The sequence below is a fragment of the Carassius gibelio genome, chromosome B10 (assembly GCF_023724105.1).
Source record: "Carassius gibelio isolate Cgi1373 ecotype wild population from Czech Republic chromosome B10, carGib1.2-hapl.c, whole genome shotgun sequence".
Taxonomy (NCBI): Eukaryota; Metazoa; Chordata; class Actinopteri; order Cypriniformes; family Cyprinidae; genus Carassius; species Carassius gibelio.
Window position 1 is genome coordinate 19,184,393 of NC_068405.1, and position 13,478 is coordinate 19,197,870.

The following is a 13,478-nucleotide window of genomic DNA, read 5'->3' on the forward strand; positions in this document are numbered from 1 at the left end:
ATCCCATGAATAAACTTAAAAGGATTAAACTCCTAATGGCAGTTACGTAAGCGCACCGTACTAATACTACTGAGGAACAGAAGAGTAACAGCAGCTGTCGGTGAGACAGTCATGAATCCTACACCATCAAATGCTGTCTTGAGCTTATTAGCGCTTCTAACAGATGGAGAAGACATATGTAAATCTTGGCTGGTACTCCGGTAAACAACATCAGTAGCGCCCCCAATGTTCTTACCCTGTAAATTTAGCTACAAAAGCTGACTATACTCTTTGAACGATTGTTCAATTAGCTCTCCAAAGAAAACCTATGGAGGATTAAATTAAATACCGTAAATTAATTAATTAAATCTGTTAAATATGTATTTTTGTTTAGCTTGAAGGGGGTTCAAAAATCAAAACACTAATTTATACTTCCAGAAAAAAAGAACATATATTAAATGTAAACTAACTCATAACTTAGTCACCAGTTCTCCAACAACATTAGTCGTGGTTTAATTTCTCCAGCTCTGGGGATCATAAAATGATCTCAGTCTTTGAAATCAAACTCCAATATGCAACTAAAGGAGTTCCACACTGACCTGGTGGTCTTCTGGGGACCCTCATCCGAGAGTGTCTTGGCAGATCCTTTACTCTTGGAGAGCAATGACTTCACCCCATCTACGCGGTCCTCCACCTCAGAGTCCATATCCGATTCATCGCCACTGCCAACAAGAGAAGCTCAATCAAATATAGCAGCTGACATAAAGGTCATTTTGGCTGATCAAGGCAAGGGGGTTATGATACTTTGGTTAGTGGTTAGTGCCAAAACAACACGTTATTTCAATAAAAGAAACAGGGGAAAAGAGGATTTCAATCCATTCCACACTAACACTAAAGGCAGATATTTTACTGCATTCTCTGTGAACGCAGTGGGACGTTACATCATTCCCATATGCCTTTGCAGTCACTATTACAGTTTAAGTCAAGCTTTGATTTTAAGAAAATACACAAAAGCATAGTATAAATCTGAAGCACAATCAGGGATGCCATGAGTACAGTGAATTTAGGCTACAGATGCTTCTGGATAATTTCAACTTACTGTTTCACACAATTTAAAGCTTAAGCACACACACAGCTCACATTTAAACGCTAATCGGCTGTGACAATCTGCTTCTATTGGTTGCATATCGCAGTTCCACTCAATTACGGCAAATCAACCGAATGCAATTGATTCCCCCTTTCCAGAATCCAAGCAGTTACACTTGCACAACAACACACATGAACATATCACAACTGGCTAAGCACAGTTAAGTAGCAAGGGGCAATAGAAACGTAATAAATTAATTTGGATTTTCGAACAGAGAATGAAAACGAGATTATAAGTAGGATTAATTAAAAAAGTGGCCTCTCTGTATTTTTCAGTATTTAAATTTAATATTTTAATAATTTTCTGGGTGCATAAATGGCTCTGATAAAAAGATGGCTGGTGTAACGGGTAAAAACAGATGAGCAACACGTAATGACATTGTTAAACACCGCACATGCTCATGAAGAGAGGAAAATGCTGCTGTATTATCAAATTAGTTACTGGACTAATAATGCTTCCCACTTTAGCTAAAAATAATACTTGCCATGTGAGACTTATCATGGTTTGTTGGACTGAAGGGTAATACAAAAGCATTTTCGTGTTTTTACAATGAATAGCATTATAAACTCAACAAAAAGATGTGTAACGATCACCACTTAGCATCCTCACGTTTTGTTCTTTCTTTTCTGATACTTTGTCACCGTGTCCTGTAAACTGCCAAAAATTAAATAAAAATAGATGAAAATAAATGGGGGAAAAGGAAAATAAGTAGGTGATCATATAAAAAGAAGAAGAAGAAGAAGAAAAGCAAAAGAACTTAAAAAGGGTCTATGTAAACAATAGTAACATTCAGCGGTTATCCTGATCAACTTCAGAGAACTGTTGCCATGGAAACAGTGGCACTGACAGGAGACTAATCCTCATACCTGTTGATGAGGTCATCATCATCATCCGTCTCCATTTCATCCTCCATAGCAGCCTGCAGGTCCCCAATCCGCTTAAAGGCCAACTTCAAATCTGCTTGTAAGCTCTGATTGGCTGCTTCCAGACTTTCAATATCCATTTCCTGTTTAAAGTCCAACCAAAAGTTATGAAAAAATGGCCATGGTTTTGCTACAGCAACTTGACTGTGTTTTATGCCGTTCCATTACATTTACCTGAGAAGCCATCAAAGGTGGCCTTACTACAAATACCACAGTTAAGCTATGGTTGCTGTGCTAGAACTATGTCACTTTTCATACATAAAAGATCCATTGTGACAGCTTTCCTTCATTATAGTTGATATAGCAATGTCAAGAGAATCTCCATACAGCAGGGGGCGCTCAGGAACTCACCAGCTCGTGTTTTTTGCGACTGGCTTCTGCCTCTTTCTTAGACAGTTCAGTCATCTCTTCCTTTATGTCTCGGATCTGCCGTTGCATGCGCTTGTTCTGATCCTTCTCCCGGTTTTCACTGCCAATACGCTGGTCTCGTTCCTCAGTCATCTTCTCCAGGTTTTCCTTCAGCCTTGTGACAAGAGACTGGAGGAAAAACATGGACAGATGATAAAGTCAAATATAATAGCTCATAAAAAAAAATAGAAACACACTGAAGCAATTAACTGTAAATGAATTGTGGCCACTGATGGAGTTGTTTATCTGCATACGCTATGGACGTTAGTTTAGGATCCATTTGACTAAAAGAATTATGCATGGAATTAAATAAAAACATTAAACCAGACTAAAATACAAAATGAAATCACATTTTTTTCGGAACTATCCTGCTTCAGTGTCTTGCTTTGAATTCATTGAAATTGCCACGTGTCACATGACTCACCTCCAGACGTTTGGTCTGGGTCCGCTCATATTCGAGTTTGGTCTCCAGTTCACGGATTTTGGCTTCCTGACGGCTGACCAGCGATTTCTCCACCATAGACTGTTCCTGAAATTCAAGCTGTGACTGCAGGGAGTGAAGCTGAAAAAAAAAGAAAAACACACAAGGTCACTCTGAGGTCATGTTTAAGACCACATCCGGCCAGCCCTCTGCACCTTTCTCACTGCACGGGCCCTAACCATGCAAATACACTATGTACTGTAGAACATAATGACGAGGTGACAAAAGGCAATTCCAGGATCCTGCAAATAATTTTTTTTTTTTTTTTTTGGTACCTTGTCCTGGATCTCTTGTTTTTCTTTCATGGCCTCCTCCACCTGGGCCTGTAGGTCACTGATTTGTGCCAGATCTCTTGTAGACTAAACACATAAACATACATATGATACGTACATTTAATTTGAACTCTTAATCTATGCTAGTAGTATTTTAATTTTGCTGATTTAATGTGGATATATACATATATAAATATTTAATTTAGACTTTGTCATAAAAAAAAAAAATGTTTTTGAAATAAGTCTCTTACTTTCACCAAGGCTGCATTTATTTGATCAAAAATACAGTTAAAACATTAGTATATTAAAATAGTATTCCAATTTAAAATAAGGACTTTCTATTTGAAAATATTGTAAAATATAATTTATTCCCCTGATGGAAATAGTGAATTTTCAGCAGCAAAACTCCTGTCTTCAGTGTCACATGATCCTTCAGAAATCATGATTTGCTGCCCAAAAATATTTCTTATTGTTATGTATTATATTGTTGAATACAGTTGTGTAGCTTAATATTTTTTGAGAACTTTTTTAAGGATTCTTTGATGGATAAAATGTTCAAAAGAACAGCATTTAAATAGAAATAGAAGTCTTCTGTAAAAATGTTTATAAATTTAATGCATCCTTGGTGAATACAAGTATTAATTAATGAATCTTACTAACTGCAAACTTTTGTACGTTTTGTACTGTATATATATATATATAGATATATATATATATGGGGTCACCTGAGCCACAGCAGCTTTGTGTTTCTTCATGAGTTCATTCATGTCCTCCTGATCCTCCTCAAAGCGAGACTGCAGGTCGTTCTTCTCTCTCTGCAGACGACTTATCTGCTCCTCCAGCTGAGGGAGACAGAACAGACAGGGTTTAAATGAGTACCTTGAATTGTTTTATTCATGGTTTTTGAGGATGAGGAAATGCTATGCAACATGTCCGTGTTGGCATCTGTCTGATTTGGCAGCTTCTACCATGTGACAGATCAACATCGCACCAAAATACTGCAGAGTTCGAACGGATGCTCAGAGATTTACATCAACAACAAAATATATTTTCTCAATTCTTTAAAAAATGAATGCTAATAGTTGCACTTTATTATTTTTGTTGTTTTTCTCTGCTCTCCATGACACTTTCAGGACTAAAGTGTCTAGATAACCCTCAAAAATTACTTTTAATAACGGATCACTTCCCATAATATAGTCACAGAAGCTTTCAGTGTTTTAAAACTATGTTTCTGCCATTTTAGAGTAGGAGTTTAGAGTAGCATTTTAGACTGGGTCTAAAATACTGTTATTACACACAGTAATTGCATATTTCTGGCTAAGGCTGTGACGAGGAGATAATACCCTTAAACTCTTCTATTTGACATCATCTCCTCTTCCTCATAAATAATAAATCAAATGCACACCCCAAGTGAACCATTTAAATCCGAGTGCCATATTTTTGGAGTCCTAAAGAGCCTGTAAAGAAAAGAAATCAGAATAGATTTAAGGTATAAAATTCCATGTGAATAGGGATTCATGTCAGATTTCACTGTGGGTGGAGCCAGACAGCATGACACTGCAGGAATAAAATCAAGCAACTGTCAAAATGTCTTGTCGACTGTCACAGTCGGTCAGGACAAAAACTCAGATAAACATAGAAGAGACAGGATTTAACGCTTTATCAAGTCATGCTTGATTATGACACCATGATTCAGGGTTTCTGAAGAGGTTTGAATTTTTCCCTCTGGAATATTTATTGTAAATGGGTTTTTTTTCCATCAGCCTGAGCAGGAAAACAATTGAACTGTAAGAACTTTATTTATCTTTACCCAGCTGTTTGAATGAATTTACACATTTACTGCTCTATTCAACTCAAAAGATGAATTTTGCCTTAAAACGAAAAGTTAAAAAAACTCACGTGTAAAGATGTAAAATAGATGTTAATGACTGGCATTCTTTTGTCCATAATAATTAACCAAACAATTTCTGCTTAGTAACTGGAGGAATTAAATTAAACTTGTCAAACATCTGAAAAATGTGGGTTAATTCCTCAATTTCATAAAGGTCATAAATGTTGTATAAGTACTTTTCTTGTTTTAAAAAAAAGAACTATTGAAACAAATTTTACAAAACGAATAAAACAATCAAACAGTAAACATTCATGCCAAACAATGAGAAAGTAAACAAACAGCTTAAACAAGTTATCATCAATAAAAAAAGAGGGTAATCCGTAAACAAACATCTTAAACATCTAAAGGACAAACAATAAAGAAAACAAACACTCTAAAAACAAACACGCAAAGAAAGAGCCCAAACAATCATATATAAATAAATGCTTGACAACAAACAAACATGTTAAAAAACACTCAAACTTTTAATTTTTATGGCCACTGAACTGTTTTCAAATAAAATAGAATGTGACTCACAGCCATCTTTGCTTTGGTGATATCGTCCATCTGTATATGAAGGTCTTCAATTTCCAGCTCCATAGACTTGCGTGCTTTAACTGCAGCTGCGCAGGCAAACTCTGACTCCTCCAACTACACCAGATACAATATATACTCACATGAACCAAGTCATATTCTATTCACAGTGACGGACATTAATTGTAATTTCTACCGCTCTACCTTATTTTTGAGTGCGACGATCTCTCTTTTGCTGGGCACATTACTCTTTAGGTGGTCCAGCATCATCTGTGCGTCAGCCAGAAGAACTTTTGTGCGCTTCAGATCCTTCCTGAGACGTTTCTCTGTCTCTACATCCTTCTGACCAACCTTCTATATAGTGTAATACTGTGTTATACTTTCTCGAGTATTGTATGCTGTCTTCAATATTTGTGTTCTGTTGTGTTAGTACCTGTTCCTGTGCCATCATCAGTTTGGACTCCAGGTCTCTCTTTTCTCTCAGAACTCTCTGTTTATCTTCATATTCCTCTTCTAACTGCACTTCCATTTGCTTCAGCTACACACACATTTCAAAAGAGCCATTAGGAAACATGGAGGTGTCAAATTGTGTGATTTGAACCCATGACAGGGTGTTTAGATACTGTTTGTTCACCTTCTTACTGCAGGACAGTCTGATGTCCTCCACATCGTCATCTTTACTGTCCAGCTCTTTAGAGTGCGTTTGTTTCAATCGTTCCATCTCCATTTCCAAACGGAGTTTAGCCTGAATACACACAGATCAGATAAAAATAAACTGTTGATAATATCCGCTGAAAAATAAAGTTAGCAGGTTTTGCTTTTCCACCTTTCTGAAATGAACAATCTTATTTTAATATTATATACATGTTATTATAGTATTTATTAATATATAAAATTAGCTTTTATTTTTCAGTTTTAATTTTAGTTCAGGTTTTAGTCATTTCATCATGCTTTATTTTATTTTATATTTCTATTTAATTTGACATTTATTTCAGTTTTACTTTTCAGTTTGCGCTTCTTTTTAGACTCGGTTATATTTAAGATTTTCATCTAATTTTACTTTATTTCAGCTTCCACGTTTCCATGAATGAAAATAATTTTGAATAGTTTTAGATAACAATAACAGCATTGGCCATTTTTTAGCTTGTACCTGTTCCAGCATCTGAATGGTTCCAGCCTGTTCATCAAGCTCCTCCTCTTGATCTTTGACCTTTGCTTCCAGATCCCGCAGTTGCTTCTTAACCTTTGCTAGTGATGCCTCTTCTTTGGATTCCTGAGAAGAGAGATCCTGCAGCTCGGATTCCAGCTGTTCTATCTTCAGACTGACTGTACACAGCTCTGTGTCCTTCTCCTGTTTGTTAAATTATGAATTTGTCATTAGCAACATACCATAGACTTATTACAGAAACCTGAAGTGTAGCGACTTGCTTAAGGATGTGAGAGAGAGCAACACACACTGTTCTATCTTTAGTCTCACCTGTAGCTGTTGTCTGATTGTAAACAACTCGCCAGTTAGCATATCTCTCTCTCTGCCCAGTTTCTCCCGCTGGTTCCTCTCCTTCTGTAGTTCCTCGTGAAACTGGTTCTTCTCCACATCAAACCTGCCAGAAAATTCAAAAGATAGATGGGTTTTAAGACATGTCATTTCAACCACAGTCTGACAAGAGCAACATGATACCCTGCTCATGGGCATAAACTAATAAACAGAACTTTTAGTCTGTAGGCACTCAAGCAAACATTTGCTCATCTGCTTGTGATTTTGTAGATTTTCAGATCACAAGATGCTAATCTGCGTTGTTAGTAGTGAGTTTCCAGTAAGATGCTTTTTCCTTTTTTTTATTCTCCAGATGTTGGAAATTTTGTGAGAAAAATGAAGCCTGTACACTGAGGATATTTATGAATTGTCAAGTATGTTGAGATTTAGCTCTGGCTCTAAGTCTGATGTGCTAAGTTTTTAGTTATGAGCAACAGCAGCCAAATACTAAACACACACACACACACAAATAAAAACAGTCCAGCCATAAACAAATCCAACCCCAAGATCAAACAATCAGACAGTAAATAAATATCAAAACACTCAAATAAACAGCCCAAACAATCAGATGGTAAACAAACATCTTAAACAACAAGCGGCAAACAACCAAACAGTAAAGAAAGAGCTCAAATAGAGATGTAATCACACAATCAATTTAAATGCCTAGAAATAAACAAGTAAACAAACAACCCAAACAATAAATAAACAGAGCAGCTAATCAGAAAGTAAACAAACTGACAAAACAACTAAACACTAAACGACAAACAAAAGACAGTAAACAAACAGCCTGAACAACTGAACTAAACAACAAACAAAAGACAGTAATTAAGTAAACAAAATTAAACCTAAACAGCAAACAATCAAACATTAAAGAAAGAGTCCGAACAATCATATAGTAATCAAATAACAAATTGTTTACTGTACTGTATTATTAAACAAATTATTAAACAAAGAGTTAACAATGAGTAAAAGAACAACCCAAACAATAAATTAAACAATCGCACAGTAAACAAACACGGCAAATTATAAACAAACAGCCCAAACGATCAAACAGTAAATATATGGCTCAAACAACCAGAGTAAACAATAATCAGAAATCTCTATAATCAGACCCAGCAGGTGACCAGCTAGGAGACTGAAGACACAGACTAAGATATGTGTGTGTGTGTGTGTGTGTGTGTGTGTGTGTGATTGGCTCTTACTTCCTCTGCTTTCTCTCCAGCTCATGGTTGCGTCCCTCTTGATTTTCCAAGTGCAGTTTGGTGTCTTGGAGCTCAGCTGCCAGCCGCTGACATTTCTTCTTCAGCTGCTGGACTGATCGCTGGGACTCCTCGTGGTCAGCCTGCAAGTCCGTTAACTATACAGAGAGACAGGAAGGTGAAGTTTATAAAAGTCTAAAGATTCTGAAGTGTTGCTGGTCAACGTCAGAGTATCATTTATTGTAGCAGAGTTTGAATTTGGATACATTTCACACTGTGTGTAGTCTCTCAGCAGTCCTAGTGTGTGTGTGCACTCTGTGTATGTGTTTATTTACTGTGCTATACTAACTTTTCTCTCCAAGTGTCTCTTGTTCTGTTGTTCTGTCTCCACCTTGTCATCCATCTCCTGCTGGAGTTTTTTCTTTGTGAATTCTGTGTCTCTGATGGCGCGTTCATATTTCAGTCTCCATTCACCTCCTGACATGCACAAATATACAGAGACAGACAGATTATTTCTGAGGTGTTTGTGTGTGTGTAGAGCAGTTGTTGACCAATCCGGTCCTCTTTCATCTCAGCAGCCAAAAATGTCTATATTCTTATCAAAATAAAGCATTTTCATAATCAACTTCAAGTGCTGTCTGATTGTGGGTTTTTTTTGTTTTGTTTTTACCAGAATCATCGCCATCATTGTCCATCTCGCCATTGAATTCTGATGCTTGGAGGAGTCTGGTCTCCATGATCTCCATCTCCATGGACTCCATCTGTTTCTTCACATCGTCAAACTTCACCTTCACCAGGAAAAAAAAAAGCACAGGTATATTCTACAGCAGCCCACTCACAAATTCACTCTTACCACAACTTTCACAGACTATAAAAGAAAGTTTATAAAAAGTATAAAAATCTTCCCAACACACTTTTACCATAATTTTTATTCAGTCTATGGCACAAGCTACTTATAATTTAAAATATTTAAAATACAGTAAATATACAATTATGAAAAAGATACGCTACACTACAAGCTACTAAAATGATGCCATACGATTTACCAGATTAAAAACATTTAACTAAATATTTGAACTGTTACTAAACAGAATTTATTTAATTGTTTTACTTAATCTTGTATAAAAACATGAAAATATTATATTTTGTCCTGGTAAAGTGTAAATATTTACATTTATATTATTTAAATCCAAATTAATACTGGTCTGAATTAACCAATTTGCTTATATGTATCAGATATCCCAACTCTACATGTGTGTGTGCAGTGTTTTGTAATCTTAACCATATTATTTTACTGAATTATGCTACTTAAAAAGTTACCTAGCAGCTATCTTTTATTTAGTTACTCTTCATCACTGTTTAATAAAGACTGAAGCAGGACTGCTGGAGTTCATGTACCTGCATGTCCTTCATGTCCTTCTCCAAACGCAATCTCTCGCTTGTTTCTGTCTCCAGCAGCTGGGACGTCGACTCCGCAGTGTTTCTCTCATCAGAAAGCTCTGCCGTCAGCTCTGTGATCTACATTAACACACATATGCTCTTGTTTTTCTAATATGGTGGAGGCTTTCTGCATTTCTATATTTGTTTTATTTATACATCACTTAATACATTTATTTATCAATACTTGTGGAGACACTCAGCCTATCTAACTTAAAAATAACACCCTTTGCATTCTCATTTTCTCTCTGGGTTTCTTGAATTAGTCAAGAAGGACAGCAAAAATGAGAATAAATAAATACATAAGATCCTTGGCTCTCTTACTCTGCTCTCCAGACGATCCGAGGTCAGCCGTAGCTCATTTCTTTCCTTCTCCACCTTCTCCAGCTTCAACTTCAGATGCATGATCTCCTCCTACAAGTCGAAACAAAACTTTTATCACCATCAAAAGTCAACACTGAATATTTAGATAAGAACAGGACAATCTTTGGCCTGAGGCTTGTTGAGCTAATATTATGTGATCTGATGTTCTTTTGATCAGGTGAGATCTTTCTGCCTTCAGGTGAGTTCAGGAAGGGGCCAGACGGCATTGTTGCATTTCTAAAGCTAATGCTTTGAGCTGGGATTGAGATGTGATGGCAGCAGGAATCAAAGAGAAGTCTCGGCTCTAACGCTGATGCAACAGAGTCCCTCAGATCGTGTCATATTTAAGGCAAAGGCGTCCACACACAGAAACCTTCAAACTGACAGAAGCTTTGCATAGCGAGCAAACCAGGGCACCAAATAAAGAGACTCACGTCTTTTCCACGAATCTGTTCTTCGGTGAGCTGAACCTCTACTAGAGGTCGTACTGTGGTGAAGAGCTTCCACCAGGGCCAGTCCTTCACACCCCGATTCTTCTTAATGTTCTTCTGGACACAACGGATGGCCAAATCCTGGATCTGAGAGACAGAGAGATTTGTTTTAGATTATTTCAAGTGAAAATGAAAGCTTTTATGCTGCCCTAGTCTTCATTAATTTTCATTGTATTAAATAGATTGGTGTTTTAGAGTAAAAAAAAAGAAGCCATGGAGGTTTTGAATGACATGAGGATGAGGATGACAGAATATTAATTTTGATTGAACTATTCTTTTAATCATCAAGCTGATGGTACAGATCTCCATCTGTGAATGACATGACAGTTGCATTAACAGCGAGGCATGAATTGATTAATGTTCCATTGCAAGCACAAACATAAAAGCCACAGTATGACTTTGATATGACATTTTTGAAAAAGTACAGAAAGACTTGCAAACCAAAACTGCAAATCCGATTGGAATTAATTAAATGCACATCATGAAGAATTGAGAGGCCTGACTGCATGCCGTGATTGTTCAGAGGAGCTTTTATTAATTTGAGATCTTCTAATTCTAGGGAGACTAAATGGGAGAGGACTTAAAGCAGAAGTGTGGGTTTTTTCCAGTATTAAAAAAACTTATATTTGCTTTCAAAACATTTTCGGTTTGTTTGAGCTGCATATCCACAGCAACAATGGCTCAACCAATGGAGCGAGTTTGGGGCAGATCTATTTGTTTGGCTGACCAATGGGAGACGGGGTCATTTTTTGTCTGCAGTTCTGCTCTATAACACTAGTGTTGCAGAAATTACTAGCTTCAACTTAAATAAAACCTCTTCACCAGCTCAAGACTGAAGCAAAATGGAAAACTGACTTTACCTTTCTCTTTTTGAAGGCCTGTCGAGACAAAAAGCCCCTGCAGGCGGCCTGGAACAGCGTGATGTTCTGTCTGGTGTGTTCATCCCTCTGTCCCTCTAGTTTAGCCACCGTTCCAGCCCTGAAGAACACCTAACAGACACACACAGACATAGCTGTGACAGCAGCAATCGTAACAGCACAAGTTGAGCAGAACTGACAGGAAATCAGTGTTTTGTCCCTCGAATCTTTCATGAAGGGCCCCTGGCATTGTAATCCATTTCTGAGCGCAGTTCAGCCTTCGCAAACCTTGACGCCAATTGCAGCTGCCACAAAATAATTACCAACTATTCCAACTTATAATACGGTCCAATAAATCTCCATTCTTCTGGGAACGCGCCAGGCGGGGCTTGTTTACACACGCCACCCTTTTTAGTTTTTTTTTTGGCTCGCCCGTGGTTTTCCAGCTGATGGGATTAAACTGTTGAGCGCCAGCGTCTGTTCACACTGATTAGGACGGCATGAAGAACCAGGAAAGACACAAACAAACACAGCAGCTCACGCCGAGATGAGAGTTTATTGCGTCCAGCCGACGGACCGCGAAGTAGTAGACAGAAAACGATACAGATGACAAATCATCTGCTGCATACAATTCAAAGTTTGACTCACCTGCATCCTTTGACGTTTCCTAACTGATCAAATGAATAGTAACTTGTGTGTGTGTGTGTTACTCACCCTGCTGAGGCCCATGTGATAGCTGCTCTTCTCCAGTTCCAAAGACTCCAAAAGCTCCTCTACTGCCTGCAATGACAAGTCATGTTTAATTCACCCAGTGTACATTACAAAAACACTGCTGACCCCTGTGTAGGCCTATTGGACACACAGACACAACACTGGTTATTCTCTGCTGTACAGTCCCCAGACTGTCCAGACGACCATCAGCCCTCTGCCCACTGACAGTGTCTTTCTCATGCGGAAAAGTCTTGAGAACTCCATCTATCTGAAAGGGCCCATCTAGATAACAGCACTAAAGGGGGGCACTCGCCCCTGACAACCAAAGGGCCATTGTTCGAATCGCTTCACAGAAACCTTTCCTCAGAGACACGGTTCTACCTCCCTTCGACTTTTTCTTTCTCTCTGCGTCTCCCTAGATTTCCAATTTTGCATCATTTCAACTTCCTCTGGGACTTGAAACGCGACTGACCTTCTCTGCTGTGTCACAAAAAGCGGACGGTCATCTTTCTCTATTCTTTTTACTCTGAAAAGCGAATTGTCAGACTCTAAAATTGACATTTTTACCACACCTGTTAATTCACCAGATATTCATTTTTTTTTTTTTTACTGCTATGCAACTTTATTTTGCTTTATTTTTAGTACAATTTTAGGAACAATGCATTTATTTAGCTGTTTATTATTTACAGCTCAGGTTTGGACAAATCATGTTATTTTCTGCCTCAGAGTAAAAAACTAAATATAATAGTGAATTTATTTCTTGTGAATCTCCCAATGGTTTTATATTTCACAAGACTACTTTGACTCACAATTGTGACTTCATTTCTCATAATTGTGATTTTATATCTCTCATCATGGTGACTATATCTCACAATTTGATGTTATATCCTTCTATATGACTTTATAATTCACAATATAAGCTTGTATCTCACAATATGCCTATCTCTTACAATTGCAACCCTTATTTATCATAACTGCAATTTTATCGTTTCTCAAAATATGATTTTTCACATCTCATAATTGTGATTTTTATCTTTCCATTGTGACTGCATTTTTATTTACTTGGCAAAGCAAATTTTGATTTGCATTTGGCACTTGGCGAGTATTAAGTTTGGACCCTGTCTGCTGTGTACATGCCCAGGGCCACAGTGCAAAGGTTTTGTTTATATCTCTCCTTTCTCCTCAGTTAATCACAGGGCCAAAACGAGATCAGCAGACCCCTGGACGGAGACATTTTTCTAGCTGATAATTACAGTACATTTGGGCATTTAG

The 13,478-nt window shown here is 37.5% G+C and overlaps 1 protein-coding gene across 8 annotated transcripts in view; it reads right to left on the reverse strand.

Moving 5' to 3' along the window:
- myo18aa (myosin XVIIIAa) overlaps positions 1–13,478 on the reverse strand; it is a 38,541-nt gene that overhangs the window by 3,305 nt on the left and 21,758 nt on the right. For 5 of the 8 annotated variants that reach the window (XM_052567569.1, XM_052567573.1, XM_052567574.1 and 2 more), the window contains 21 exons: positions 12,210–12,275; positions 11,499–11,627; positions 10,582–10,725; positions 10,109–10,198; positions 9,746–9,865; positions 9,018–9,135; positions 8,697–8,824; positions 8,351–8,505; positions 7,092–7,215; positions 6,765–6,965; positions 6,249–6,359; positions 6,048–6,152; positions 5,819–5,968; positions 5,618–5,731; positions 3,936–4,052; positions 3,214–3,297; positions 2,882–3,019; positions 2,401–2,586; positions 1,993–2,132; positions 1,736–1,780; positions 579–701 (listed from right to left, as the gene is read on the reverse strand). In XM_052567569.1, the coding sequence (XP_052423529.1) occupies positions 579–701; positions 1,736–1,780; positions 1,993–2,132; positions 2,401–2,586; positions 2,882–3,019; positions 3,214–3,297; positions 3,936–4,052; positions 5,618–5,731; positions 5,819–5,968; positions 6,048–6,152; positions 6,249–6,359; positions 6,765–6,965; positions 7,092–7,215; positions 8,351–8,505; positions 8,697–8,824; positions 9,018–9,135; positions 9,746–9,865; positions 10,109–10,198; positions 10,582–10,725; positions 11,499–11,627; positions 12,210–12,275 (2,588 nt within the window). The remainder of the gene's footprint in view (positions 1–578; positions 702–1,735; positions 1,781–1,992; positions 2,133–2,400; positions 2,587–2,881; positions 3,020–3,213; positions 3,298–3,935; positions 4,053–5,617; positions 5,732–5,818; positions 5,969–6,047; positions 6,153–6,248; positions 6,360–6,764; positions 6,966–7,091; positions 7,216–8,350; positions 8,506–8,696; positions 8,825–9,017; positions 9,136–9,745; positions 9,866–10,108; positions 10,199–10,581; positions 10,726–11,498; positions 11,628–12,209; positions 12,276–13,478) is intronic. The other 3 variants (XM_052567571.1, XM_052567576.1, XM_052567575.1) reach the window with 1 other exon arrangement.